This window comes from Ctenocephalides felis, unplaced genomic scaffold, assembly GCF_003426905.1.
Source record: "Ctenocephalides felis isolate EL2017-DRISC unplaced genomic scaffold, ASM342690v1 CF-g0.4_SCAFFOLD_03573, whole genome shotgun sequence".
NCBI classification, from domain to species: domain Eukaryota; kingdom Metazoa; phylum Arthropoda; class Insecta; order Siphonaptera; family Pulicidae; genus Ctenocephalides; species Ctenocephalides felis.
The window spans coordinates 22,261,823-22,288,348 of record NW_020539727.1 but is presented as its reverse complement, the minus strand read 5'-3'; the positions used below and the strand labels follow the sequence as shown (position 1 = coordinate 22,288,348).

General features: G+C 29.3%; 2 protein-coding genes across 2 annotated transcripts; both read right to left on the bottom strand.

Moving 5' to 3' along the window:
- Positions 1 to 687: 687 nt before the first annotated feature.
- On the bottom strand, positions 688 to 14,750 carry LOC113389775 (linear gramicidin synthase subunit A-like). The gene is made up of 9 exons (XM_026626783.1): positions 14,672 to 14,750; positions 13,623 to 13,760; positions 11,310 to 11,517; positions 10,693 to 10,900; positions 8,474 to 8,602; positions 8,207 to 8,366; positions 7,478 to 7,565; positions 790 to 990; positions 688 to 710 (listed from the first exon to the last, which is right to left on the bottom strand). Exons 2-9 carry the CDS (start codon positions 13,740 to 13,742, stop codon positions 688 to 690), a joined length of 1,137 nt encoding a protein of 378 aa, XP_026482568.1. The 5' UTR covers positions 13,743 to 13,760; positions 14,672 to 14,750.
- Positions 14,751 to 19,268: 4,518 nt separating this feature from the next.
- Positions 19,269 to 26,013, bottom strand: LOC113389774 (luciferin 4-monooxygenase-like). Its single transcript, XM_026626782.1, has 6 exons — positions 25,869 to 26,013; positions 25,722 to 25,809; positions 23,585 to 23,778; positions 21,529 to 21,756; positions 19,502 to 19,673; positions 19,269 to 19,435 (listed from the first exon to the last, which is right to left on the bottom strand). The coding sequence occupies exons 1-6, from the start codon at positions 26,010 to 26,012 to the stop codon at positions 19,269 to 19,271; spliced, it is 993 nt and encodes a 330-aa protein (XP_026482567.1). The 5' UTR covers position 26,013.
- Positions 26,014 to 26,526: the final 513 nt, after the last annotated feature.

The window sequence follows — 26,526 nt, the reverse complement described above, 5'->3', positions numbered from 1 at the left end:
ATCATTATCTATCAGTCCAATTCTATTTATTGTAACACGATATGAAGCCCTTTGGAAAGCAATAAATATACAGTTTAATGACGAGTTGAGATAATATTTGACATTTATTTATCTTAAAGAATCACTTGAAGATATAGCTGTTTATGCGATTATGGAATCTAAAGATAAATTTGTTCCGAGAAATTTAAACTTTAGGGTATTATGTATCAAATAGCGCTTATGTAAAAATACCGAAAATACCGGTATTTTTGGGGTAAATACCGGTAAAAATACCGCCGAAAAATCGGGTGATTTACCGGTAATTCGGTATACCGGTATACCGGTATTGCATTCCCTAATTGGTAGTAATAGAATTTAATTTTACATACATATATTCCTTTATATTTAGCAATCTCCTTAACACGATCGGTTATATAGACATAACCGTCTTCGTCGTAATAACCGACGTCTCCGGTTTTGAACCAACCGGTTTGTGCGTCCAAACCGAATCGGTTGCCTCTTGGTTGCCAAAATAGCCCAACATGGTTGGGCCACAAAGGTAGATCTCTCCTTGTTTGTTTGGGCCAAGATTTAGGCCTGTATCCATGTCTACTATCTGGGGAAAAAGGTAAATATTATTCAAAGTCGTTTTATTCAAAACTTTTATATCGGTGTGTATAAAAGTGTTTCTTTGGAAAGTTGTAAAATTTATCTAGTTTCACCCTGTCTAACTGAAAAGAGGTGGTTCCATATGAAATTTTTAAGTTATTTGACAAAAACCAAAAAATTTCCCGAATTTTCTATATTTACTGCTTACCTTCAGTTCTGTGTTGACACAAACAAAGCCAATAGTATTTGGCCTATATTCAGGACAATCCAAAGTAATTGTACCACTAACACATTCTGTCAATACCATACCAAACCACCAATTTACCAGAACCCAAATGGTTCTGGTTGTCTCAAATTGGTGAGGAGAAATTTTGGAACCAACTGCAAAAAGCATCTCCACACCTAGAAAAAAAATTATAATTATTTTAAATATTAACTGGTGGTGTATGGCATCGTGCCCTAATGCAAATTGCTGGTACTTCATGCACCATAATTAAAAATTCGAGTAATGACGTTAGTGAGAATTATCAGAATTATGCTTGGTTAAGTCAACGAGCAATTCTTGCCGCAAAGAATAATGATGTACACGCACTGAATTTCACCATTCAATCAAAAATTGCTGGCGATTTGGTGACATACCAATGATTCCGACTGGTCTTCAATTTGACTTCAAACGATTGCAATTTGTTCGCGTTCGCAATAACAAGTCGCAAGGGCAATCGCTTAGTGTTTGCGGGATAAATTTCAAATAAATTATTAGAAAATCATTGTTTTTTACATGGGCAGTTACACGTTGCCTGTTCACGAGTTGGAAAACCATTCGCTTTGTTTGTGTTAACGTCACCAAAAAACAAAAATGTGGTTTACCAAAGAGCACTTCAATGAACGGATAATTTGCGGATCACTTTCATTTACTTAGAGAAGTTCAACTAAAAAACACTTCATTTTTGTAATCGAAATAAATTCATTACGTTGTATAATAAAATCACATTTTTCCTTTTCAAATATAGAACAAACAAAAAATTTCTTCATCTTTCTCACGAAACCATCTGGTGGCGAAACGGAGTTCGTTGGGTTTGCTAGTATATATATAAAAGAGGATTGCTTAAGTTAGAACACAAATTGGCAGAAAGGTAGTTTAGAGCCATGAGAAACATATGAGATACTTTTTATCCCGTTTTTCATTCAAATTCAAAATTAATTATTTATAAACTATCCATTTAGTTTATTGAATCTATGATTCTATCAATGATTTCATCCATGACATTTACTTTCAATGGTCAACTGTCATTCGCCATTCGGTGTTTCTGTTTTGATACAAATATCTTTTAAATGTTCTAAATAAAACAAAAAAACATCATTGTCAAAATCATATAAAATATTTTGAATTTAATATAAGTATTTTCTAATCATAAAATTCTTGAATATTGTTGTAAACATCGCTTATATAAGTGAAATAAGCATATAATTATGAATTTGGAAAATACGTGTTCATGCTGTAATATTGCAGTTGCCTTTGACAAGATGGTGACATGTATTTCGTGCAAAACAAAGTTTAAGTATTCATGCGTGAACTTGAGCTTGGCTGATGTTCGAGCAATATCATCAAAAAAAGGAATAATGTGGAATTGCAATTCATGTGCTAATCTCGGTAATGACCTGAATGATATCAAGAGTATGTTAATGCAGCTACAACGAGAAGTTGCTGCACTAAAAGATCATAGGTCTTGCAACAATAATATTCTGGATGATGAACAATTTGAAGCATTAGTTCAAGAGACTTCTGAACGCAATAAACGTTCATATAATATCATAATATATAACGCCAAAGAGCCTCTTAATGACGTAAACAATTATGATAAAAGTGTTGATACTAATATGATTAACAATATATTTGAAGCTTCATTAGGAGTACCTTGTGTTCCGTCGAGCTTCGAACTATATAGATTGGGTAAATTTGATTCAAAAAGGACTAAGCCAAGACCGCTTAAAGTTATCTTCAAGGATAATAACTTACCAAAGAAAATTTTGTTCAACTGCAAGAAAATTAAGGATAATGTCCACTTCAAGAATTTGATTATCAGTGAGGATCGGACACCAAGGCAACAACTTTATTATCAAAGACTGAAAGCTCAGCTACTTGAACGCGAGAAAAAAGGTGAAGTTAATCTTAAAATTAAATACATTAATGGCGTTCCTCGAATTGTTTCTTTAAACTAATTTCGCCCACAGATAGTAATGTCTTTACATGTTACTATCAAAATGTTCGTGGACTCAACACTAAAATTTCCGACTGCCTGCTCGCATCTAGTTATCTTGATTATGATTTCGTCGCTTTTTCTGAAACATGGCTTAGGAACGATGTTCACAACTCTGAATTCTTTTGCGACAGTTTCAATGTTTTCAGATGTGATAGAACTTATGGTATCAACAATAAATATCGTGGTGGTGGTGTACTTCTTGCAGTTAAAAAATATATTACTTGTGAACTTTTGAAATTGAACTTTATTTGTGAATCGCTTCCAATGATTGATATTGTTGGCTGCAAGTGTATCCTCAAGAATTCAAGCATATTAGTATTGACCGTTTACGTTCCACCTGATGTATCTACTGAGAATTTTGAAGCTTTCCTTGATCTACTAGAATCTTATGTTTCAGACAAAAATGTTTTAATTATTGGTGATTTCAATGTTCCACATTTCGATCAATTATCTCATAATCTTACTAATGCAAAATGTAACTTTATCTATAATTTTATTAATTTATCTGGTCTCAACCAATATAATTCTGTTATCAATATCAGTGGCAGATTGTTGGATTTAGTGTTTTGTTCTTACTTTTGCAACATAATTCATGATACCGAACCCCTTTTACCTGAGGACAATTATCATCCTGCTCTTTATATTTCTGTTTCCCTTACATCTTCTTTTTCCACACCCAATACTTTGCAATTTAATAAAAATAACTATCATTACAATTTCCACAAAGCGGATTATCTTAATCTTTACAGGGAAATTTTAAATACATCGTGGAGTTCTTTGTATACATGTTCTGACATTAATGATGCATGTGATCTTTTTTACGCTACAATTTATAGCTTATTAGATAAATTTGTTCCTAAAACAAAGAAATTTTCTTCCAATAAATTTAAGCCTTGGTTTAATTCTGATATTATTAGAAACCTCCGTATGAAGAAATACTATCATAATAAATACAAGTTAACCAATATCACTTTCTATTATGAAAATTTTAAATTGTACAGGAAATTAATAAAAATACTTATGAAAGATGCCTATAATTCATATATTATTGACGTTGAAAATTCTCTATCGCTTAATCCTAAATATTTTTGGTCTTTTTTGCGTAATAAAACTGCTTCTAATATTATTCCTAATAGATTGTGCTATCTAGACAAATATTATGATTCTCCTGATGCTATTGTTGATGCATTTAATTCTTACTTTATTAGTGTTTATCAGCCTAAACTTGACATACCCATTTTATTTGATCATAATGATAGAATCATGATTGATATAGGTGAAATTGATTCTAGTACTGTGCAACATGCAATAGCAAGTTTTAAGAACTCCAAAATATTTGGTTTCGATGGTATTCCATCTTTCTTTATACGTGATTGCTCATCTACTCTATCTGATCCACTTGCATTTTTATTTAATCTATCTTTGCGTACAAACACTTTTCCAAATTGTTGGAAAATTGCACGATTAGTTCCAACTTTTAAACAAGGTGTTACATCAAACATTACTAATTACAGGCCGATATCATTATTATCAAACTTTGCTAAGGTATTTGAAAAAATTATTTATAGAGAACTAATTCCTTCTGTTAGAACTTTAATTTCTATTAATCAACATGGTTTCATGCCTGCCCGTTCAACGATAACAAATTTAATTTGTATTAAACAATATATAGCTGAGAATCTTGACATCAATGGACAAGTTGACGTTATTTACACTGATTTCAGTAAAGCTTTTGATAAAATTGATCATAACATTCTCCTTACTAAATTATCTAAGATTGGTCTTAATTCTTCACTTATTCACTTTTTCAAAAGTTATCTTCATAATCGCAAGCAGTTTGTCTTTCTTAATGGATTCTTGAGCAACATTGAAAATATTAGTTCAGGAGTTCCTCAGGGATCCATTCTTGGTCCACTATTATTTATTATTTTTATTAATGACATTTCTGATACTATTAACTGTCCACATTTATTATTTGCAGATGATCTCAAGCTATATCTCAAAATAAATTCTATTGATGACTGATTATTATTACAGTCTCAACTTGACTCTTTCCACTCTTGGTGTGTCTTTAACAAATTACATTTGAATATATCGAAGTGCAAGATTCTTAGTTTTACACATAAGCGCGTTCCAATACTTTTTGATTATAAAATTTCTAACACCAGCATTGATAGATGTAATAAAATTTCCGATTTAGGTGTTCTATTTGATTCTGGTTTGTTTTTCACAGATCATGTTACTGATATTTGCAATAGAGCACATCAATCTTTAGGTTTGATACTAAGAAATTGTAAACAATTTAAGTCTACCAATGCACTTCTTTGCATGTACTATTCTATTGTACGTTCAAAATTAGAATACGGTTCGATTATTTGGTATCCTCATCATATCAACAACTCTGATGCGATAGAGAAGGTTCAGCGAAAATTTCTGAAATACCTTTATTATAAAACATATAAAATTTACCCTGAACGTGGCTTTGACCACAACACTTTACTAAAAGAATTTGGTATTCCTTCCCTTGCCTCACGTCGATTTATCTGTACAATTATGTTCTTATTTAAGCTTTGCAATAATTCTATAGACTGTCCTCTTATTCTCAATCAACTATCCTTTAATGTTCCAAGGCTATCTTCGCGTTCACAATTATTTTTCAATTATCCCACCCCTAAATCTAATTCTCTCTTAAATTCGCCAATTTTACTAATGTCCTCTAACTTTAACTTAATTAATAATGAAATAGACATTCACAACACATCACCTAATCAAATAATCTCCATCTGCACAAGTTAATCTTTTTATTTTCTTTCAAATATCTTATTATTTTCTGTTTATAATTATTATTGTTACATTCTGCATTATATGAAATTTTATCTTAGCATTTTATGTTACTAACTATATATTGTAATTTTGTGTATATTTTAATTGTTATTCATTATGTCAAATAATTGTATTTTTGAGTCCTCTTGGAGAAATCTGTGGGCTATATATTTAAATAAATAAATAAATAAATAAATAAATAAATATTAAAGTGCATTTTTTAATCATTACTTTTGGAAAATTATTACGTGAATAATATAAATATTTTAATCATCACGGAAAATTAATACGAAGTGGCAAGTAAATTAATTCTTAATAATAGCAAGCGATGCCACATGGACGATTGGGAAATTTATTTCTTGGAAATGGGAATGCAATTTTTCATATACTTAGGTATTTATATATGTTAGTTTATACGTATTTAAATAAAGCATTTGAGGTGTTTATATTATATATATCAGCAATAAGTATAATCATCAACAAATTAATAAAAAAAATATTTTGAAATATAGTTTCTTAACATAACCTCAAAATTTGTAATAAAAATGTAAATAGTTATATATTAATTGTTGTTAATTTATAATTTCTTTATGCATAAGTTATAAAATGTTTTAGGTGTTTACAACTAATTGACATATAAATATTATCAGCAAATGTTCTTTGATTCGACAACAAAAAGGTCTAATTGAAATTACTCGATTAACTCTAGCGAAAGATTATTAGTTCTTGGTTTTATATATATATGTATATATATATATATATATATATATAAATTTGAAATATATCGAAGGGACATTTTGTCAAATAACTTATTTCCAGTTACAATTTTCCAGAATTTATCGAAGAATGGATAGTAATATTTGAAGGTCCGAGGTTAAAAGTTGTACCACCAAAGTATTTAAAACCAGTAAAGCTAAGCATTGTTTAACAACATTATTTGAAAGTAAAGGGAAAAAGATGTATAACCAGCTATAACCCTGATTCTTATGACTTTGCTATCGGGCAATGAATGGTAATCTTTGAAAATACATAGTAAAAGTATTTTCTTCCGTTGCTAGTTTTTCAGCATTAGTTAAAAATGTAATTATTTTGTAAAATACCTTTAAAATTAAAAAAAGGCATTAAACCTGTTTGCCACATAGCCGTTCCAAGTTTTTTCATAACGAATTTTTGTAACACATCAAAAGAGCACGTTTTTACTTTGATAAAGTAGCTGGCAATTTACTAAACGTAGTCAGATAAATAATAATTGTTCGATTGAAATGTGTTATTTGTTGTGATATAATTGGTTTGATTTTCGTAATATAATTCATATTTGCTCAAAGTCAAATTGGACATTTGTGCCTCGCCTTGCTCTACATATATATACTTTTTATTAAATTTACTTCAAATCATCGAATGTTACTTGAAACTTTTTAAAAGCAAGTCAAAGAAGAAATACTTAATTCATTGTCTATCTCTCCTCGCAGAAATTTTAAATTTTTTTATAAGCTCAGTAGTATTATTTACAATTATACACAAAATCGAGAATCCAAAAAGAATCTGAAAAACTTGAAACGTAATCAATAAGTCGAAAGACCAAAAGACTTGGATTGTATTATACCATGTTTTCTATAGAAAGTGTATAAAATTTTCGGACAAAATATAGACAAACTAATGAGGTTTATTGTTTTGATAATACCTCATTGTATATAGCATTCAAACAACACATTCTTAATATTTTTGATTCTCTAGAAATTGTTTAGAATATACCTTACTTAGCAAAACAACGTTTGCCGGGTCAGCTAGTATATTAATATATTTACCTGAGACCGGTTCTGCCAAATGAGGTTTCTCTTGTAGATACGCGTTGAGCAAAGATATTTGGAAACATGAGAGCAGCATGAAACCAGGCTGACAAAATATAAAACATAGTTAATTAATTAATTGATTCAGCAAGCAAGTTATATATACGTGGTCTGTTCAAAAAGTACTCGGAATTACTAATAATTAAATTTCGCGGGTCTGGAGTGTCTGATTGTCAAAATTTTTTTTTTATTGTGTTGGTATACATGCCCCTAAAGTATGATGAAATTTTCAGCTATATTCACTGTTTACTTTGTCTGTGGTAGTCGCTAAGGTTCGACGTGTTTTTCTGAGCTCGGCGATTTTTACAATGGAAGAATTGAAAAGTCAAAGAATTTGTATTAAATTTTGCGTAAAAAATGAAATAAAGTGTTGCAAAGTGCAAAAATTCATCAGATATGGCTCCGTGTGACTTTTTCCTATTCCCAAAGTTGAAGAGACCCATGAAAGGACGGCGGTTTTCCTCGATTGAAGAAAATCGCTGAGAGTGCTCAAGGACATATCAAAAAGTGAATATCAAGGGTGCTTCGAAAATTGGAAAAAACGCTGGCATAAGTGTATTATATCTGGGGGGGACTACTTTGAAGGGGACCACATTAATGTAGACGAATAAATAAATATTTTTTTGAAAAAACGAAAATTACGAAAACTTTTTGAACAGCCCATGTATATATCTATTAATATCTTACCTTGTGATCTTCCATGATTTTTAACAAAACATCCTCGTTAAATGGTCTCCTGGAATAAACTCGATAAGCCCCATGAATTATTCCAACGATCAACATAAAGATTCCTGAACCCCAGGACATCCCAGAATACGTAAAGATTGCTTTTCCTTCTAGATCAACACTAAAAGAAATCATTAAAAAAGATATTTATATTTAAATACTAGAAATACGAGTATCGTATCTAATGGTCAGTTTTTTTTCTTCAAATTTATCCTGTAGTATACTTACTTTCTTAAGGGCAGTGTGACCTGATGCAATCCCGAATGCCTGACCATTACTCCTTTAGGGTTGCCAGTGCTTCCACTGGTGCAGCAAATGCAGACTGAAGTTTCATAAATGTTCTCAATCACAGTTGGCCTAGTAAAAAAAAATTCTATTAAAATTGACTCAAATTTTGGGTTTAAAAAGTCTCCTAAGGGATGACAAAGGATGAATCACTAAAAAGCTTGAAATGCTAGAAGGTTTTGCAAGATGACCAGGATGCTATCAGGATGACGAGGATGTTTTTCAGCATGACAAGGATGTTTTTGAAGTTAGAACAACTGCAAAATGAGCAGGATGTCTGAAAGATAAGCAGGAGGTCTGAAAGATGAGCAGAATGCCTGAAAAATCATCAGATTGTTATCAGGATGACAGGGATCAGAATGTTTTCAAGGACTCCAAGATGGCGAGGACGACTCCAAAGTGACGAGGAGGACTATAAAGTGACGAGGAGGACTCTAGAGTGACGAGGAGGACTCTAGAGTGACGAGGAGGACTCTAGAGTGACGAGGAGGACTCTAAGTGAGTGACAAGGAGGTCTCCAAGATGAGCAGAGGAATCCAAAATGACGAGGAAGACTTTAAGATGACCAGGAGCTCTCCAAGATGACCAGGAGCTGTCCAAGATATCAAGGAGCTATCCAAGGAGCTCTCCAAGATATCTAGGAGCTGTCCAAGATATCAAGGAGCTTTCCAAGATATCAAGGAGCTCTCCAAGATATCTAGGAGCTCTCCAAGATATCTAGGAGCTTTCCAAGATATCTAGGAGCTCTCCAAGATATCTAGGAGCTCTCCAAAATATCTAGGAGCTGTCCAAGATATCTAGGAGCTGTCCAAGATATCTAGAGCTGTCCAAGATATCTAGAGCTGTCCAAGATATCTAGGAGCTGTCCAAGATATCTAGGTGCTCTCCAAGATATCTAGAAGCTCTCCAAGATATCTAGGAGCTCTCCAAGATATCTAGGAGCTCTCCAATATATCTAGGAGCTGTCCAAGATATCTAGAAGCTCTCTAAGATATCTAGGAGCTCTCCAAGATATCTAGGAGCTCTCCAAGATATCTAGGAGCTCTTCAAGATATCTAGGAGCTGTCCAAGATTACCAGGAGCTCTCCAAGATATCCAGGTGCTCTCCAATATATCTAGGAGCTCTCCAAGATATCTAGGAGCTCTCCAATATATCTAGGAGCTCTCCAAGACATCTAGGAGCTCTCCAAGATATCTAGGAGCTCTCTAAGATATCTAGGGGCTGTCCAAGATATCTAGGGCTGTCCAATATATCTAGGAGCTCTCCAATATATCTAGGAGCTGTCCAAGATATCTAGGAGCTGTCCAAGATATCTAGGAGCTGTCCAAGATATCTAGGAGCTGTCCAAGATATCTAGGAGCTGTCCAAGATATCTAGGAGCTGTCCAAGATATCTAGGAGCTGTCCAAGATATCTAGGAGCTGTCCAAGATATCTAGGAGCTGTCCAAGATATCTAGGAGCTGTCCAAGATGACCAGGAGCTCTCCTAGATGACAAGGAGCTCTCCAAAATTACCAGGAGCTCTCCAAAATTACCAGGAGGACTCAAAAATGACGAGGAGATCTGCAAATTGACGAGGAGGACTCAAAAATGACGAAGAAATCTCCAAATTGACGTGGAGGACTCAAAAATGACGAGGAGGTCTTCAAAATGACGAGGAGATGTTTAGCATGTTGTGAATGTATCCAGGACGTCGTAAATGTCTCCAGGACGTCGAAAGTGTCTCCAGGTGGTCATAAATATCTCCACGACGTCGTGAATGTCTCCAGGACGTCGGAAATGTCTCCAGGATGTCGCGATTGCCTCCAGAATGTCGTAAATGTCTCCAGGACGTCGTGAATGTCGCGATTGCCTCCAGAATGTCGTAAATGTCTCCAGGACGTCGTGAATGTCTCCAGGACGTCGTGAATGTCTCCAGGACGTCGTGAATGTCTCCTGGACGCCGTAAATGTCTCCTGGACGTCGTGAAACTCTCCAGGACGTCGTGAAAGTCTCCAAGACACCACAAAAGTCCTTAAGATGTCGTTAATGTCTTTAGTACTAGGAATGTCGCAAAAAAATCTCACGATCTCAAGTCATTAGATTATCCCAGAAGTCCTCAAGTTGTCCTACAAATCTGCATATTGTTTCAAATGTCTTAAAGAGTCATGTATCATACTTACCTAAATTTCTCGATCTCCTCCACCTGTCCAAACTCCTCAAAAATATCCTCATAAGTTTTGTTTCCATGATTGGATGCTCCACCAAAAACGATGACTTCTGCGTCCAAATCGGTCTCCTGCACCACTTTCTGGGCCAAATCTTCTGCACACTGATGGCAAAACACCACTTTTGGCCTCAAATTGGGAAACTGGTGAGGTAGAATCACAGCTGAAAAAGATAAATGGAAATACAATGGTAAATAAATATGGCATAAGTGTGCTATTTAATATTATTAAATTATATTTAGAAATGAAACCGTAAATCAATGTTGGAGACTCGATGATAATGTGAGTTTATTGATAACTCAATTTACAACGAAACTGATATGATATAAATTTTGATATCAATTTATTAGCCCGACAATTGATCGATGACTAAAACCGAGAGAGCAATTTTACGATCGTGAAAACAAAAATCTAGCTATAGCTTGCTAGATGAGACATTCGCATCGGCGTAGCTCCAAGTGTGCTGTGTAGTTTAGTCATCACATTGGCGTCAATCAACTGACATCTGTCAAGAACATTTTTATTCCGCCACTTAAATATTGAAATTACAAAAGAGTGCTTTATATTTTTACCTGCAGTTGGTCCTGCGTCCAAAACATTGAATTTGGCGCCCACAAACATGCATCCTAGAACAATTGCAAAGGCTTCCCTGGAAGTTTTTTCGACGAGAGTGACGACGTCGTCGGGAGTTACTCCTCGTGCTAGTAAAGATAAAGCAATCGTGGCTGCTCTTTCGCGCAAAGTGGTGAATGTTACTTTTTCGTTGGTTTCTTCGTCGATCTAAAATTGGACACAAAGTATAAAAAATTGATATCCTGATAAGAAATTTTGGTGTCTTGTTAAGGAATTTGTTCAAAGATTGTAGGAATCTTGTTAAAAATTTGATATCTAGCAAAAAAAATTGGTATCTAGTACTCCAAATTGATATGTAGTTGAATTGGTATCTAGCTAGGAAAATTGGTATCCAGGGAAAGAAAATTGGTATCAAGGTAAAAAAATTGATATCCTGACAAGAATTATTAAGGTTTTGTTAAAGAATTTGTTCAAAGATTATTGGTATCTAGTTGGGAAAATTTGATTTTGGCAAAGAAAATTGGTATCTAGTAATGCAAATTGGTGTGTAGTTGAATTGGTATCTAGCTAGGAAAATTGGTATCCAGGGAAAGAAAGTTGGTATCAAGGTAAAAAAATTGATATCCTGACAGGGATTATGGTGTCTTGTTAAGGAATTTGGTCAAAGATTGTAGGAATCAAGTTGGAAAATTTTATTTTGGCAAAGAAAATTGGTATCTAGTAAAGAAAATTGGTATGTAATAATGCAAATTGGTGTATAGCTGAATTGGTATCTAGCTAGAAAAATTGGTGCGTCAACTAGAATTTTGGTATCTAACAAAAATGTTTGATATCTAGTTAAAAAAATAAATATCAGGCTAAGAAAGTTGATATCTAGCAAAAGAATTTTAATCACTAGTGATACATACCTAGCTAAAAATTGGTCCAAAAAATTTGTGAAATTGGTGAAAATAAATTGTTATCCAGCATAAAATGTTTTGCCACTAAGGCCAGTAATAAAATATATTGGTATCTAGTTTCAAAAATTGGTATTTAGTACAATTGGTGTCGAGGAAAATTGGTACTTAAGAAAACTGGTATTTTGGATAAATATGTGCCCTTGGAAAATTGGTATCCAGAAAAATAGGTACTCTGAAAAATTGGTATCCCAAAAAATGAGTGTTTGTGGAAAATTGATATCCAGAAAAATAGGTACTTTGGAAAATTGGTATCCAGAAAAATTGGTATTTTGGAAAATTGATGTCAAGAAAAATTGGTGTTGAGAAAAATTGGTTTCGAGGAAAATTGGTGTCGAGAAAAGTTGGAATCCAGACAAATTGGTACCCAGGCAAAATGGTATACTGGAAAATTGGAATCCAGAGAAATTGGTACTTAAGAAAATTGTTATTTAGAAAAAATGGTACTTTGTAAAATTTGTACTCTGGAAAATTGGTGTTTTCGGAAAATTGGTAACCAGAAAAATTGGTATCTAGGAAAATTGGTATCTAGGAAAATTGGTATCTAGAAAAATTGGTATTCTAGAAAATTGGTATTTAGAAAAATGGTATCCAGATATAATGGGATGCAGGAAAATTGGTATCCAGGAAAATTGGTATCTAGGGAAATTGTATCAAGAAAAATTGGTACCAAGGGAAATTGGTATCAAGGAAAATTGGTTTCCAGGAAAATTGATAGTTAGAAAAATTGGTATCTAGGAAAATTAGTATCTAATAAAATTGATACTCAGGAAAAATTGGTATACAGGAAAAATGGCATCCAAGAAAATTGGTATCCAAGAAAATTAGTATCCTACAAAATTGGTGTCATAAAAAATTGGTATCTATGAAATTTGGTTTCTAGGAAAATTGGAATCCAGAAAAATTGGTAACCTGGAAAATTGGTATTTAGAGTAATTGGTTCTCAGGAAAATTGGTATCTAGAAAAAATGGTATCTAAGAAAATTGGTATTTAAGATAATTGGTATCCAGAATAAATAGTAATTAAGAAAATTGTTGTTTAAAAAATTGGTATTTAAAAAAATTGGTATTTTAAAAAATTGGTATTTCAAGAAATTGGCAACTCTAAAAATTGGTAACTCTAAAAATTGACATTTAAAAAAAATGACATTTAAAAAAATTGACATTTAAAAAATTTGGTATTTGAAAAATTTGGTAATTGAAAAAATTGGCATTTAAAAAAATTGGTATTTAAAAAAATTTGGTATTCCAAAAAATTGGCATTTCAAAAAATTGATGATTCAAAAAATTGGTATTCATACTAAAAATTCGTGATTGTTCCTTACTGTATATTATTTTATATAATCATTTACTTACCATGGCAATATTGTCACCATATTGCACCATTTTTTCAAAAACTGTTTCTCCGATTCCTTTGAAATCGTCCATACTCACTGTTTCGCCCCTTAGGACATTTTCTTCTAGACTTGGAATCATTTTTAGAAATTTGTGGATCTGTAAATATTAAAAAAAATGCTGTAAAAATCTGCAATTGGGATAAATGATATTTTATACATTTATTTAAATATTAACATTATTAAATTTTGGAATTGAAAGAAATTAAGTTAAAATAGATACATCTAGGTAAAACATATTAAAATTTCATAAACTTAGACTGTTTATTAATATTTTTTAATAATTTTCAAAGGTATAATAATTTATATTATACCTAAAAAAAAATCATCAATTTTAGTTTTTGTCGTTAAAATAGATACATCTAGGTGAAACATATAAAAATTGAACCAATTTGGAGACACTATTAATATTTCTAAATAATTTTCAAAGTTCGACTTACAAGTAAATACTTGTATTACAAACCCAAATAATGTTTGCAGGTATTCTTTAGATTTTAATTACTATTATATATTATACTTAAAAAATCATCAATTTTAGTATTTGTGGGTAAAATGGGTACATCTAGGTGTAGCATATTGAAATTGCAAAAATTTATTGGCACTATTAATATTTTTAAATAATTTTCAAAGTTCGACATACAAGTAAATACTTATATCACAAACCTAAATGATTTTTGGGTATATTGTTTAGATTTTAGTTACTATTACATATTATACTTAAAAAAAATCATCAATTTTAGTGTTTGTCGTTAAAATAGATACATCTAGGTAAAACATATTAAAATTACAAAAATTTATACACACTATTAATATTTTTAAATAATTTTTAAAGTTTGACGAAAGAGCTTAAAATTCTCTGGGTTAATACTCTCATATAATAAACCAATGTATATATATATGTATATATATATATGTATGTATATATATATACATATATATATATATATGTATATATATATATATATATATACATATATATATATATATATATATATAATTATTAATACTCACTCTGATAAAACCTTCTTGATTTTTAACCTTTTGCTTATTTACTCAAAAATTTGTTTACTTTTTGTTCACACACAAAACAAAACAAACCTAATCAATTAACAAGTAATCAATTATTTAATTAATTAATTAAATAAAATTAAATTTATTTTGTTGAATTAGATGATATTTGAGATGTTCTCAAATCACGTCTGAAATTCAAATAATAGTTTCTTTCCTGAGTGATATAAATATCAAATAATATTATGTGCAAGTCATGTACTAACATTGTTTGACTAAGTTCCTCTGTAATCTTAGATAGACTGGGAGCTGGGAGAAGAAAAAGTAATAAGAATATTAGAGACTCTCGGAATAAAATCTAAAAAATACTAGTACTAGAAAATTAAAAAAAAAAATTTTCTACCACAATTATAATTAGAAATTTTAGAAATTAAGATAGTTAGTAGCTACTTTTGTAGGCAAATATATATAGGCTTTTTTTCTTCATTTTTGAATAAAATTATTATAATCATTATTAACTGAATTAATTTCATTATTAACTGAAAGAATTGTTCTTTCAAATGAAAAAAAAATTTAGAAAATATTCAGTAGTTTGTAAAAAAAAATTATTTGGCGGACCCTATATTAAATCAATTTTTTTAAGACTATTAAATTTAACACATTCGAATTTATTTTTTATACTATTTATTATTCATAACAAATATTTTATATATTTATTTAATATATTTAATTTAATTTTGTATATTGTTATTCATGTTGTCTTTCTAGATCTTCTTTATTTTATTTTTATTAACAAAAGATAAATTTGTCATTTTATAGAATTTGTTTGTTTTGATAATTTTTTGCAAATGTAAATATAAATATAAATGTAAATATAAATGCAAAATATAAATATAAATGCAAAATATAAATATAAATGATATTTGATTTATCTTTTTATTATATTATATTAATTTTCTACTCAAATTTATTAGAAAAAATAGACTGAATATTCAGTTGTTTTTTTAAATATTCATTATTATTATAATAAAACTTTTTTTATATTTTTTTCAGATGGAGGACGATGAGGAAATAAAACTAGTTTTGCACAAATGGTAAGTTCATATAAATAATTTTTTTAAATGTTTATTTTTATTAAATTTAATTAAATTTTTATTACCTTAAACATACTTTATTAAAGAAGTGAAATTTATTTGTTTTGGGTGACTTAATATGAATAGAAATCTCGGGACATTTTTTTGGTTTTTGTCAAATAACTCAAAAATTTCATATGAAACCGCCCCTTTTCAGTTAGATAGGGTGAAACTAGATAAAATTTACAACATTTCCTATAAAATACTTTTATACACTCCGATATATAAGTTTTGGATAAAACGACTTTGAATTCGATGATATTTCATTCTTAAGCAATAAATAGAAAATTCGGAACATTTTCTTGGTTTTTGTCTAAAAACATAAAATTAATCCAATTTTCTAATCTCAAGTTTTATCTCAAATTATCTTAAGAGTTTTAATTTTATCCAAACAATTTTTCTTCCTCTCAAGTGCCCTATCTATTAATTGCTTATCATTAAAAAAATGACAATCTACGTCACTGTCTTTATTAATTATTTGCACTGGAAATTATACATATATATACGTCCTTAGAAAACTACTGTTCTTCTCATAAATAATAAATTAGAATGCGATTTTGTGAAATTACAGACTCATTATTTTAACGATGGGGATATTTATAGAAAAAATCATTATTTTGCATATCCTTAAATATAGGAAATAAATTTATAATGTTCCAACCCAGTTTTCTTTTCTTTGATAAAAGAAATTTGATGATAAAACATTTTTTTTGGTACTGCAAAAAAGTGTAGTGCAAGTATTTTGGGTAAATTTTGGTTCAGTAGAGTTTTTTTTGGTGAAAAATCCTGAAAATATAATTTTACTAATTATTAATAAATATAATGTGCAAATTATTTTTAATATTTATTATCAGGATTTTAATTTAAAAATTAATTTGAAAAAATATGTCTTGTTAATTTTTTGTTCAGTATGAGTTGTTTTTGACTAATTTATTCAAATTTTTTATATAAGTTCGAGTACTTTTTTTTATTTTAATGTTTTTTTTTAAAATTCTGAGTATTTTTTAATAGCTCCTTGTCTATTTTAGCGTGCTACAAATTTACAGAATCATATATTTAAATACTTTAATGATATAAGAAGACTTTAGATGCTTTTTGTATCAGTAACCTTGTAACAAACATCGTCATTGTCAAAACTAAACAATCAGAAAATTATATATATATATATGTATATATATATATATATATATATATGTATATATATATGTATATTTGTATATTTATATATTTATATAATATTTTTTTAATTAAAAAAAAATTTCGTTTCACTATGATGAGTGATTTTCTAGAGTGATACCTAAATTGTGATTATACAACAAAATTTTGGACTTTGATAAATTTTTGTCGTAAAACTATTTTATGTAGATAGTTGTAATTCGGATATGTTATTTTTAATATATATTTGTTTAATTATTAAAAATATTAAACCATAATTTTTTCATAAATTTATAGAATTATGCACTAATGTCCGAAGTAGTGCATAAATAGTGTTTTTATAACAAAAATTCAGACTTTGATTAATTTTTGTGGTAAAACTATTTGATGCAGAAGGTTGTAATTTGGATATGCTATTTTTAATATATTTGTTTAAATACTGAAATTATCAAAATGCAAAATTTTCATACAACAGCAACTTTATTTACAAATTTGCAGAAAACTACGTACGATTTTTAGAGCGTTTTAGGTATGTAATTTATTCGTTGGTTACTTAAAAACGAAAGATATATTTTTGAAAAATTGCTGTGGCTAAAATATTTGTTGTAAAATATTGTAAATTGGATATGTCATACTTTATATATTTACTTAAATGCTAAAATTATCAAAGTGCAAAATTTTCATACAACAGCAACTTTATTTACAAATTTGAGGAAAAGTACGTTCGATTTTTATAGCGTTTTAGTATGTAATTTATTCGTTGGTTTTTGAAAAACCAAAAATATGTTTTGAAAAATTGCTGTGGCTAACACATTTGTTGTAAAGAGTTGTAATTTGAATATGTCATACTTTATATATTTATTTAAATGCTAAAATTATCAAAGTATAAACATTTTTATACTACAGCAACTTTATTTACACAATTTTCGGAAAAGTGCGTACGATTTTTAAAGCGTTTTGAGTATGTAATTTATTCGTTAGTTTCTGAAAAACAAAAGATATGTTTTTGAAAAATTGCTGTGGGTAAAATATTTGTTGTAAAAAGCTGTAATTTGGATATGTCATACTTTATATATTTATTTTAATGGTAAAAATATTAAACCTGTAAAATTTCGTAAAGAAACAAATTTATGTGACTATTTATAAAAAAGTACGTCCGTACAAAAATTATTTTGTTTATAGTAGCAATTACTTCATTAATTTAAAAAAATCTTTTTTTTTATATTTTAAAAGTAAATTTAAAATATTTTGGTGTAAAAAATAATTACTATAAATTGAACTTTATTATAAAATATAAAACGCATAACATTTTATATTTTAGTGATACTATATTAAACATATTTTGCAGAACAAGTACTTTCACATAGTTGTACGAGCAAAAATTATTATTCAAGATTCGAACCCAATTTTAAAGTATACCAAGTTGTTGTAGGTCATTATAATATTAGACAATACTGTATATGATTTAATTTTACAAAAATTAGCCAGAGGTTTCAACAAAATCTGACATACAGTTTAAAAGTTGCAAGAGATATAATGAATAAATTCGTTTTGTGTCCCCTGAGTGCACTTCTCTGATTTCAAATGCATTTTAAAGTATACCGAGTTGCTGTAGGATTTTATAATATTAGAACAATTCATAGATTATTCAATTTTAAACAAATTTGTCGAATATTCCATTTATATTAGGTTTAATTTGTTCAAAAGTTATGAAAAATATTATAAATAAATGCGCCCGGTGCACATTACTTCAGGTCATTTATATACTGTTTTCAATCGAGTTTATTGAAGATATTTATTTATTTCTAAATGCTTTTTTAAAGTATACCGAGTTGATGTAGGGTTTTATAATGTTAGACAATGTTCAAGATTTTATAATTTTGTACAAATTTGTCAAATATTTCGTTTAAATTAAACAAACTATTTAAAAGTTACACTAGATACAATAAATAAATGCGTTTTGTGTCCCCTGAGTGCACTTCTCTGATTTCAAATGCATTTTTAAGTATACCGAGTTGCTGTAGGACTTTATAGTGTTAGAAAAATTTATAGATTATTTAATTTTGAACAAATTTGCAAAACATTCCTATTAACTTTAATGACCATTTCTAAAGTTACAAGAGATATAATAAATGAGTGCGTTTTGTATTACCTAGGCTCATGTTTCTGATCCTAAATGTTGTTATTTTTCATTTATTAATTAACAATCAATAGATAAAGAGCTGGTAAGGCTGTTTGTAACAACTATTTATTTTTAATTGCAATAATTAATAAATACAACTACATGACTTAATCTATTAACAACTATAGGTTTACATTCTAGATAACAATTTGTTATTAAATTTGCTCATGATCTCGTTCAGCATTTCTTTTGCTTTTTGCTTGAGCAAAGCTTTAGCAATTTTGCCATGGGTCAAAACTGGTAGTTCGTCCAAAATGTATAAACCACCTCGGAGTTTCTCGTAATCCTGGACATTTTCTGACGAAAAGAACCAAATTTGGTTATTTACTCAAACCAAAGGTATCATCATTTTTGGGTACTTACCATTGGTGTATATTTCCAATTCCTGGGCAGTAACCTTGTCTTTGTAATCTGGTAAAAGTTCAACAAAACCGACCATCAAATCGCAAACTTCGTCATTTGGTACAGAAACCACTGCACAACTTCTTACAGAAGGATGTCTTGATATCACAATTTCTATATCACTTGGATTTATCTACAAAGTAAAAGACTGATGACTGCCAAATATTTATATTTATATTTATATTTAAGGAATGCAATACCGGTATACCGAATTACTGGTAAACCGCCCGATTTTCTGGCGGTATTTTTACCGGTATTTATCCCAAAAATACCGGTATTTTCGGTATTATTACATAAGCGCTATTTGACACATAATACACTAAAGTTTAAATTTCTCGGAACAAATTTATCTTTAAGGGCACAACTAGTATGAAATTTCGAAAAAATCGATTTTTGTTTTTTTCATATTTCGGTAGATTACACCTTTAAAAATAACATATTAAAATTTCAAATCGATACCTCAAATAGTTTTTGAGTTACAGCCATTTAAAAAGTATATAAAATATTGTATAACGATTATTTTATATTTCTCGAAACAGCATTTTCCGAATTTGCTGCAACGATTACTCAAAAACAAATGATACGATCACTATCGAATTTTTTTTACATGTTCTGTATATAGTTCTCCGTAAAATGAACTATCGATTTTTTGATCGGTTCAAAAATCGATTTTTGGCAGTCGAAAAACGACCGAAATTTTGGGTACAATTCGACTTTTTTTAAAAAAAAACGCCGCCATTTTGTCAATTTTTGATTTATTTCGTAATCATATCGTAGTTCATTTTACAGACAATATTATCTAGTTTAACGAGATTTTTTTTTTTTTATTTCATTCACGTAGAAGGCCGGAATCACTGCAGCAGTTAAGGGCCTTTTTTTGTTGGAGATCGACGATAACTTTAAAAATATTTAATTTTTTTCTTCAAAAATTTTACTATGTGTTCTTAAAACATGTATAAATATATTCCTAAAATTTTGAAATAATTGATAAAGTAGTTTAGTTTTTTTAATATAAATTTCCAAAAATCACCTTTTTTGAGGCGGTTACACTAGTTGTGCCCCTTAAATTCCATAATCGCATAAACAGCTATATCTTCAAGTGATTTTATAAGAGAAACAAATGTCAAATATTATCTCAACTCGTCATTAAACTGAATATTTATTGCTTTACTAAGGGCTTCATATCGTGTTACAATAAATAGAATTAGACTGATAGATAATTATATTTGTTTCATCTTATGTAAAAATGTAACGGTTTTTTAATTGATATTTGCGCCAAAATATTTTTTGTCATACAGATTACCCCTGCGTAATCTTTAATTTTTTCTAACTTCATACATAATAATTGTGATAATTACTAAATATGTTTGCTTCTTATTGCAATTATAAAATATTATTTTTCGAAAACGTTTCGTAGTTTGAAAATACTATAGAAGCATCGCATTGTTTTAAATAACAATACTCAACAATTATAGTAACTAATTATTTATCTCGACAACGTATCCGATTTTAGGTTTGTGTAGAATTTTTTTTGTAAATATCGGAGATTATGCTAATTTAACACATCGGATACAGACAATACAGTTTATTATAATAATGTAATATGATTTTTTATGAGTTTTTGGTCTTTCTTACTCATAGGTTTGTTTTTGATGCAAAGTACTCAATATACTCGATAGTGATAATTAATTAATTAAAATGGATATAATTTTGTTAGTTTATTATTTAAAAAAAATAAACTTATTGTTTTATTTTATTGTTTAGTTGGATATAGTTGTAGTTGTATATACATTTTTTATATTTGTACTAGTAACTTTGGATTTTGTTTACGTTTGTTTAAGATAATAAAAATACCGGTAATTTACCGGTATTCCGGTTTTAAAATGAAAAATTACCAAAATATCGGTATTGAAATTTTCCATCGGTATTGCATTCCCTATTTATATTTATATTTATATTGGACCCACAGTTGTCAACCGAAAGCTTACATAAATTCCTTTGTATTTGGCAATCTCCTTAATTCTATCAGTGACGTACACATAGTGATCTTCATCATAATAACCGATGTCACCAGTTTTAAACCAACCAGTTTCTGGATCCAAAACTTCAGAAGTTGCTTCAGGACGACCATAATACCCTAACATTGTAGGGCCACGTAGATACATCTCACCTTGCCGATTTGGCCCTAAAGTTTCTCCTGTAGAAGTATCCACAATCTACAAAGGTAAAGGATACATCAGTTGGCCAAAAATGGCAAAAAAGCGTCCGATTTGAATGATCTTAAAAACTTTCTGCTTGTATTGACAAAACAATTGCTTTTGAGGATAATTATTACATCTTTTTTTTATTTTCCATAAAATATTTTTGTAATTTTGGATTAAGAATTCAAAAAATAATTTTCTATATTTATTGCTTAAGAATAATATCGAATTCAAAGTCGTTTTATTCAAAACTTTTATATGGGAGTGTATAAAAGTGTTTCTTAGGAAATGTTGTAAATTTTATGTAGTTTCACCCTGTCTAACTGAATAGGGGCAGTTTTATATGAAATTTTTGTTTTTTCACATTCACAAATTTTGTATGTGGAATTGTATAATCTGCGTTTTTCCTCAAATTTTATAGAATTACAAAAAATTATTATGACATGTTTCATAGAAAATTTTGTAAGCTAAAAAAATTGCATAATACTATTCTATGATAAAAATTATCAATTTTGAAATATTTGAGAAGAACTAAACATTGGTCATCCGTAATTCCAGAGCTTTTGCAATTTATTTTGTTCTAAACTTTTCATTCATATAAAATATGTTATAATACGTTATATAGTAATTTTTATAGGCTACAAAATTGCTTAACACTATATTACAATAAAAATGCTAATTTTTTAAATAATTAAAAAAAAATGTCAAGAGGACGTTGTTCAAATAGACTCACAGAATGACATCTAACATTAGAAAATAAAATTGGTTAAAAAAATTAAGTTACAAAAAACTTGTAATATGTCTTATAGTAATTTTTATAAGCTACAATATTGCTTAATACTATACTGTAATAAAAGTGTTGTTTTTTTAAATAATCTAGAAAATCTAAAACATTTGTCATATCTCTGAATCCACATCTAGTTATTAACTTCCCGTAGAGTTATTGTAATCGTCCAAAAATCGAAATTGAAATTTTTTATATTTCTTTACGTTTTAGGGGTTTCTGAACATTTTGGCACACCTCAGAAGATGTGTGTGTGTATGTGTGTATGGATACAATTTTTCGTCCACGTTTTCGGGCGCACGGATCAACCGATTTGAATGATTCAATTCGCAATGACGGAGAGAAGTGGTGGTTAGTTTTTGGCAAAGGCAGGTCCAACGGTTTCGGAGATACAAAGCTAAATGTGCAAAAAATGACAGTTTTTTAGAAAACTAAGCGTCCAATTTGAATGATCTAAAAAAAACCTTCTACTTGCATTGACAAAACAATTGATTTTGAGGATAAAAAATTATTACACCTTTTTTTATTTTCCATAAAATATTTTTGTAGTTTTGGATTAAAAATTCAAAAAATTACCCAGGCTAAGCACAGTCTAAGCGCCACTCTGGTGCGAATGCTTACCCAAGTGCGTTTAGACAGTTTTTTATACTGGAGCACTTTTCCAATTTTGTGAAAAACTATTCAAAAATGTGAAAATGCCGCCAAGCTAAGCACAGTATAGGTGAAAATGTCGCACAGAATTATTTGCAAATGCGTTTAGACTGTGACTATACGTGAGCACTTTTTCAATTTTGTGCAAATTAGGCAAATGTTTTTTTTTTTAAATTGAATTCGAAATGAAATGACGATTGTTAATGTTCACCAAATTGATTTATGATTTACATTTGATTTGCTCAGATATAACAAGATAGCAAAAATAATGAAAGCATCAGTATTTGTTATTAACGTTTAAAATTTCTCGAATATTTCATTACGGTACGGGAAGTTTTGGAGCAATTTGCCTTAAGACACGATGCCATACACCACTAGTTTTTGGTGTTTTTGATCAAAAAGCCTTACCTTTAGTTCTGTGTTCATCAAAACGTGTCCAACAGTTCCTGGTCTATATTCTGCACAAGTTATAGTAGTAGTTCCACCCATACATTCAGTCAATCCATAAGAAACCACCAATTTACCATTTTTCAAATGTTTTTGCATAGTTTCGACCTGTTGTGGTGACAATTTGGAACCAACAGCAAACAGCAACATTACATCTAAAACAATCAAAATCTACAATCACATTTAGTTCAGTAAACGGAGAGTTTACTCTGAATTTTTTTACTGTGCTCCAATTTGCATGAAATTTTGGCATTAGGTTCATTTTAACCTCAAGTTCAAAAGTGAAAACAATTTGGGTTGCGACCCCTTAATGAATAAGTGACTATTGAGCCGTTTTATCGCTAGAAAACGTTTTTAATATTAAAGGATATAATTGAAAAATATTTTTAATACATTTACCTTGCAATAAAATCATTTTCAACTCCGTGAAAACCCTAAAACTCTTCAAACAACCTCTAAATTGAAAAAAAAAACTTAAAAATAAATTTCGGTATTGTATAATAAGAATTACGTATAAAGTAAATAATATTTCATATTTTCTACTTGATTATCAAATTTTTAACCATTTTTAGACCCCGTGATGAAAAATTGTTCGAAGAAATTATTTTGAAATTGAAAGAAAATTAAGAAATTCAAAATGATATGAATGGTATTTAAATTTTTCGAAAATAATTACCATATCCACTCTTAAAATTACCCATTGATTATACGTTTTTATTATACATAAATACACATAAGCATATATATAAAGTAGAACGTCGATTAACCGGACTAATTGTTGTCGGTGGGCATTCGGATAATCGAATGTATGAAGAATAATGCTGTGTATTTATTAAAAATAACAATTACATACATAGATATCAATGAAAATCAATGTTTATTAAGAAATTAATACTTTTTTATGCATGTACGTACATATTTTCTTCGATTACATTACATACATGTACTAAATTGCAGTATTAATTGTTATTCTATTAGTTTTCGGGTCATAACTCCTTTACTTTCGGCTCCATCACAATTTGTAATATACCATTTGAAAGGTTAATAAAAGGGCTACAACTTTTTTTATCATAATTTTTTTCGTAACTCCTCTCATTTTGAAACGGCGAAGGGTTAAAGGGCTCGAGAGAGACTCTGATTGCGCGGCCGCGCACTCTTTAAACAATCATAACTCTGTAAAAACAGTAAGAAGCCAGAAAGATCCCTTAGATTTTATCTATATGCTTTTATACGTATTTTTTATTCTTTTTGAGATATAATGAGAATAAGTTTGATTTAAAAAAAAAAACGGAAAAAAAGTTTTTATAAAATCGTGAGTTTTCTGAAAATATTTTGTACAAAAGTAGTGAATCTGCTAGAATACATCAAGATGTCTACAGTAAAGTGAATTCTAGATGGAATGAGAATTACTTTAATTCTGGTGGAAATGGCGCTCATTAAACCATATGATTTAAAAGAAAAAAACATCGTATATGCTTCTTATTTGCATGATAGCTCACTCATTTTACACGCAAAAAACTTGTAACAGGACTCATTTTAAAATTTATGTTGAGAACTATAAAACGCAATTTCACCGAAATGCATAACATGTAAAACTTCGCCACTTCGATGGATTTAAATACAACAATTAAATCTTGAACGAAATAAAAAACGACTTTGCTCTTTCAAATCTAGCTTGATATTATTCCTAGAACACTTTATGTAACACCGATTTATTAAGAATTTTATTGACATTATTTTGTTCATTACATGATTTTCGTTAAAATGTATATTTTAAGAGATATTTGCAAAAAACGAAGAAAAACGCTAAAAATATATGAATTTTTAGTGGCCAGTAACTTAAAAAGTATTAGTTTTTTTAAAAAAACTTTTTTTTTTATTAGTTCTTCTATCGATTTCCGGCGTTATTTTGAAAAATGTAATTACAGAATAGAGAAAGGGTGTCATTTTCAGAATTGTTATTACTTTTGAACTTGAGGGTAAGATGAACCTAATTCCAAAATTTTATGCGAATTGGAGCACAGTAAAAAAATTCAGACACAAAACGCTCCGTTTACTGCACTAATTCCTTCACAAATTCATTTATTATATTACTAACCTCCAAATGGTTCTGCAAGATCTTCCTTATCTTGTAAATACAAATTCATCAGAGACAATTGGTAAGAAGATAGTAGCATCAGGCCTGGCTGGAAAAAATTGGTGTCAGTTGGTGACTTATTGGGTTTTGATGGGTTTTTGGTGTTACCTTGTATTCGCGCATAATTCTTAATAAGTTTTCTTCGTTAAATGGTTCTTTGGTAAAAGCTCGTCTGGCTCCGCCGATTAATCCGGAGATTAATATGAATAGTCCGGAGCCCCAAGACATACCGGAGTTTGTGAAGACTGTCATGCCGTTTAGATCGGCTCTGGAAAAAAAAAGTATTAGTTAATTTATTTATTTACTTATTTATTTATTTATAAGCAAGCCGTAATCAATAATAATAGATATTATTCCAGGCTCTTGTCATAGAAACTAGGACAGCTAGTTCATATGTATAATGAAGTATAAAACAATATATACATTTAATTCATGTATAAAACAATATATACATTTATATATCTTTTTTTTATTTTTTTTTTTTTTTTTTAATTTTTTAATTTATTTTTTATTTTTTTTTCTTTTTTCTGTTTGTTTTTTTTTTAATTTTATTTTTTATTTTTTGCCATTTCGCATACAAACTGGGTCAGCTAGTATATATATGGTCATATATAAGTCAATATATGCATTTATATATCCAATTCCCATACAAACTGGGACAGCTAGTATATATATGGTCATGTATAAATCAATATATACATTTATATATCTAATTCCCATACAAATTAAGGCAGTTAGGCCATATATAATCATGTATAAATCAATA

Excerpts from the sequence above, each read along its gene's own strand:
- LOC113389775 (XM_026626783.1), bottom strand. The coding sequence starts at position 13,742 with ATGATTCCAAGTCTAGAAGAAAATGTCCTAAGGGGCGAAACAGTGAGT. Across the intron at positions 11,518-13,622 it reads ATGGTGACAATATTGCCATG|ATCGACGAAGAAACCAACGA; the intron begins GTAAGTAAATGA and ends GTCCAATTTTAG. Across the intron at positions 991-7,477 it reads TTTGGCAGAACCGGTCTCAG|GTGTGGAGATGCTTTTTGCA; the intron begins GTAAATATATTA and ends TTTTTTTTCTAG.
- LOC113389774 (XM_026626782.1), bottom strand. The coding sequence starts at position 26,012 with ATGACAGTCTTCACAAACTCCGGTATGTCTTGGGGCTCCGGACTATTC. Across the intron at positions 23,779-25,721 it reads TCTTGCAGAACCATTTGGAG|ATGTAATGTTGCTGTTTGCT; the intron begins GTTAGTAATATA and ends TGATTGTTTTAG. Across the intron at positions 21,757-23,584 it reads TGATGAACACAGAACTAAAG|ATTGTGGATACTTCTACAGG; the intron begins GTAAGGCTTTTT and ends TTACCTTTGTAG.